The sequence below is a fragment of the Cibotium barometz genome, chromosome 28 (assembly GCF_041138505.1).
Source record: "Cibotium barometz isolate CiBa-2024 chromosome 28, ASM4113850v1, whole genome shotgun sequence".
Lineage (NCBI taxonomy): Eukaryota > Viridiplantae > Streptophyta > Polypodiopsida > Cyatheales > Cibotiaceae > Cibotium > Cibotium barometz.
In genome coordinates this window covers 43,490,766-43,495,344 of record NC_141073.1, presented here as the reverse complement: position 1 = coordinate 43,495,344, position 4,579 = coordinate 43,490,766, and the positions used below count along the sequence as shown (strand labels likewise).

The following is a 4,579-nucleotide window of genomic DNA, read 5'->3' as shown; positions in this document are numbered from 1 at the left end:
ACTTGGGTTTTGACATGCAATTCACACTAAGAAACAAACATCTTTAGAAAGTCATTCCCAGCATAGTTCATATCATACGTTTCATACAGCCATATGTCAAGGAGAGTAATAGGTATGATAAAGTATTTGAAAGCTGAAACTTGAAACTGGAAAGTTGAAGGCTAAAAACTTGAATGTACATAGTATACTATATGTACTAATAAGTATGTGCCGTACTAGTACATTGGTACAGGGTTGGGCTTTTTCATAGTGCAGTGCCCACTACCCAACCTGAGGCCCAAGATCTTTACAGCCCGAGCCTAGTACTTAGAGGATGCAGACCAGCCATGGTGTCACTTTCAGCAAAAAAGTCTCAATTTTTTATTTAAAAAATAGAGCAAGAATGATAGGCTAGTTGCATACACTGTTTTACCATACGTTAGCAAACGTTTGCTTCACCAATCATACGAGTATGATATGAACTATGATTCCCAGCTATAGGGTTCACATAATCAAGATGCTTGAGCAGCTATTTGTGCCTAATTTTAGAAACCTCAAAAGTCAAATCCGTAATGTGTACTTATTTTTGTGCTCACATTGACCAAAACTTTCATAAACGCGTCTCCAACTAAGGGATGATGCTGCAATGCAGTAGGACTCAAGGCTCATGTGTCACTGGAGTACATAAAACTGCTTATTGGACTAGCCTCCTCCATGCTTTGCTAGACCAACCTAGCACTGCTCATGCTTTTCAAGAGAGTGACTTGACAAGGTTTTGTACAGAAAATGTTGAAAGAAAAGCACACTCGCTCACACACCTGCCTGCACAACAGTAGCATGCATTCACCATTGGCCTTGGGAATGCAAGGTCACAAATTACATGGCCCTACTTAGTGTTGATGGTGCTCAAGAGATGATACCCCCACATGGAGAAGAGAGAACACAAACAAGGTAAGATCTTTCCTCTTATCTTCTCAAGATAAAAGCAGATCATGGAGTTCTGTCACTTGTCGTTGACCAAAACAAAATCCTAACTAAGCATGTCCATTTAAGGTAGAGCCGACCTTCGTGGTTGTCTGCTCACAAGAGACTGTACATGTAAGACTTGTTGAAAGATAGCATGCATCTTCTCTGTGGCTGAGGTTACGTTGCTCCAGTAGAAATTTTCTTAGAGGACTTCCTGCCACCACCAGCAGATTGCTTTGGTGCTGCCTCGGGAGCATAAGTCGGTGGCACAGAAAACACGCTATGATAATCTCTGCCCTTGTCACCTGGCTTTCCCAGACCGGTTCGATCCATAAAAGGCCTCCAAGAAGCCTCTGGGCCAGTGAAGAACCACGGTCTCGTGGGCAGGTATTGACCCTTGCTTCCACTTGATTTGGTTGCATTGAAATCTGCATAACAGAAAGGATCGAACATTGGGAATGGTAAGCTAGCCAAGCTCTCATAGACTAACCACTCTGATGGTTGACCTGTCCTGAAAGGCATGAACATATTGCCCAAGAGCCCAGCAGGAGCTGCGATAGATGGGACCATCGGAGGTGGGGGAGCTGATGGGCTAGGAGAACTATACTGTTTGGTTTTGGCTTTTTTCTTGGTTCGCTTCAGAGGAGAAGGCGAACACTCCAAGCCGAGAAGCTTCCTAATTGGGCTCGTGTCTGACCTTTTCCTGTACCTATTCAATTTGCCGGTTTCTAAGAAACAGAAAACCTCCTTCCTTGACCGAAACCGACGCTTTGAGACTGGATCTACATAATACTACACAAACACCATGTACAGTCACATGTCAGATGTGTCCAGTCTTTGTTTCTTTCTACATCAACATAATCCAAAAAACATGGGTCACGCATGAAGATGACATAACATGCACGGACCCTCATGGGTGCACAGGTGGCCCAGATGCCAAAAAAAACCTCTCTGTTTATGAATAATATTCCCGAAGCCCATGCACACACATCCAAGCCTATACATATACACTTATACCTGCATGCTTACATGTTCAACCTGCACGTGCAGATGCAAGAATGCAGATGTAGGGGTGTATGTTCATGCAAGTAAAATGTGCACCACAACATGCATACATTTATGATAAACATTACTGACACTCCTATAATCTAGATGCAGCAACATAAATATACACACCGTTGCAGAGACGAATACTCACCTTGTCTTTGGAGCCTGCACTGTTACCACTACCTCGAGTCTTCAGCTCTGTGACCCAGCCCTCAGGAAGCCAATCAGGCGAGGTTATTACTTCCACCGGGCGACGGTAGGGTTGAGTTTTCATCTCACTAGCCAAGTTATCATGATCCTTCGCAGCAGCAGCAGCAGGCGGTGTCCACTTAGTCAGTGGCATCTTGGGCTCTGTTTGATCACCCTTAATAGGTGTAACAAAACTGTCAACTACAACCGTGCTATCTTTTGATGTGGCGGCAACCCCCACATTTACTTCCCCACTCTGGTCGGGAGCTTGAGAGTTGCTCTGAAGGAAACCCGATTCGCCCTCAAGCTTTGCCGCCCCAGGGGGCATCTGAGCTGCCTCTTCTTTCTCAGATGGGTCATCTACAAGGGGTGTCTGTTGTGGGTGAGGCACCTCGTCCTCACTCTGAAGCAGCTGGCTTGCAATACGTTCCACAACCTGGTCCAGAGGTGCTTCTGCTGATGACTTGACCTGCCCAGCTTGAAACAGGCAATCTCCCACTGGAACACCGGAAGCCCCCTCTGCTCTTGCTTTTTCACTGTGATGGTGGGGCCCATACGAAACTTCCTTTTCTCTTGGGTTAGTGCCCACTAGTGCTTGGGTGCTCACAGCAACGCTCTGATCTTTTTGATGGCAGTGGGGGGTAGGAGGACCCATGGGCATGCAAATGGCAGAGCTCCCCAAAACTGCGCCATGTGTAACATCTCTTGTGGCCATGGCTGTGGTGGCAGCCTTGCCTTGCAAAAGAACTCTGTGTCTGGCAGACCAGTCATGGATGGTTTTCTGGATCTCATCAAGGAAAGCTCTCAGGACATCCTCATCTAATGGGTTGCCCTCTCGCGCTACCGCTTTATTAAGGGCAAGTGGGTCAGTCTCAAGCATGGTCATCCCATGGCTGGTGGCCTTCTCAGGCGGCTTCTGTGTAAACCAGTGCTGCACTGGACCAAAGCTGGTGGACTCGTGGTGATGGTGAGGGATCTTGCCGACATCATTCTGAAATGAACTAGGAGTGAAACCGCCCACCGCCACATCTCTGTGCAGAAAATGATGGGCCTCTGTAGAAGGGGCATGCCCTATGCTGGGAAGCATGCTGCGGGTCACTGTGGGCATCCCTATGGACAAAGAAGTCCTAACATCAGAAACCTCAGATCCTGGGGCTTTCACACAGGCTGAGTTGTGCCTGACCAAAATCCACTCTATTGTTCTGCTGGTGTCCTGCAAGAATTTGGTTAAATCCTCCATAGTGGTCTCATGGACCTGATTCAGAGAAGGGCTGGCTGATCTACTTGTGAGAGGTGGGCTCATCATTTTTACTGCAAATTCCGCAGTGTGTGAGAAAATCGACGAGATAATGCAGTAAACGAGCTTTTCATATGATAATTATCCACCGTGTAGCCTCTCAACTACTTCTGATGGGACAGAGAGGTGATTAGTTCAGATGGGCCTGCTAATTAGCTTCATTTTGCGCTAATCAGATCTGAGTCTCCAAAGAGATTAGCAAGCAACATTAAGCTAAGCTTCGTGGGCTACGAGCAATACGTGTGAGTAGGCGGTAAGAACCTTGAAAATGCGAGCGCAAAGGGATGAAAGAAGACAGGTGTGAATTCAAAGCGGCCACGAGACGCCCGTATTCGCCCGTACTCCCTTGTCTGAACAGGTCCCTTGACTTTCATCTCCCCTTTTCGGCAAGTAGGCTTTTATTCTTTCACCTGCCCCCATTTGCCTCACATATATATATAGATATATATGTGTGTGTGTGCGCGCGCGCGCGCGCGCGTGTGTGAGATTCAATTCTTTTTTCTTTGTTTAAACTTCAAGTGATTTTCCTTCCTTGAATTCGCCAAGTCTGCATGGGTTGTTTTTTTTTTGGGGGAGGGGGGGGATGGATGCCCACAACAGAGTACCACCTCCCACACTATTTGGTTAGTCCTAGAAACACAAGACACTACCCTCCAAACATCGATTAAAGATACCTCGTGCCCCACCCACAATATGCATTCACCTTCAACATCAAACAAGAGGCAACTCTATAGAACATCAATCACAGCTACCTCGTGCCCCTCTCTCAGTATGCAGAGCATTCACCTACAACCTCATACATTTCCTCCCTTCTCAACCTATCCAACTTGCATCATCGCTATCAGCCATCGTCTCCCACAAAATCCCAAGGACAACTTTCCTTTCTTCTTATCCCTCAAACACCTTTTTGAACCTCAAGAGTCAAAACTATGACATAATATTGACTAAAAGCCATTATTGTATGATGCCCTACATCACACCTTCCATCCTTTCAAATATTATCAATGCACCTACCTTTGCAACTTCCAAAAAGAATGTCATCCTTGTTTAATTTTAACGAATAGTACATTATGGCCTAAACATGCCCCTATTACTTCACAT

The 4,579-nt window shown here is 46.1% G+C and overlaps 1 protein-coding gene across 1 annotated transcript; it reads right to left on the bottom strand.

Annotated features, from left to right (window-relative positions):
- Nucleotides 1–554: 554 nt before the first annotated feature.
- Nucleotides 555–3,898, bottom strand: LOC147622840 (uncharacterized). The gene is made up of 2 exons (XM_086822477.1): nt 2,144–3,898; nt 555–1,737 (listed from the first exon to the last, which is right to left on the bottom strand). Exons 1-2 carry the CDS (start codon nt 3,485–3,487, stop codon nt 1,123–1,125), a joined length of 1,959 nt encoding a protein of 652 aa, XP_086678603.1. The 5' UTR covers nt 3,488–3,898; the 3' UTR covers nt 555–1,122.
- Between the last annotated feature and the right edge of the window lie 681 nt (nt 3,899–4,579).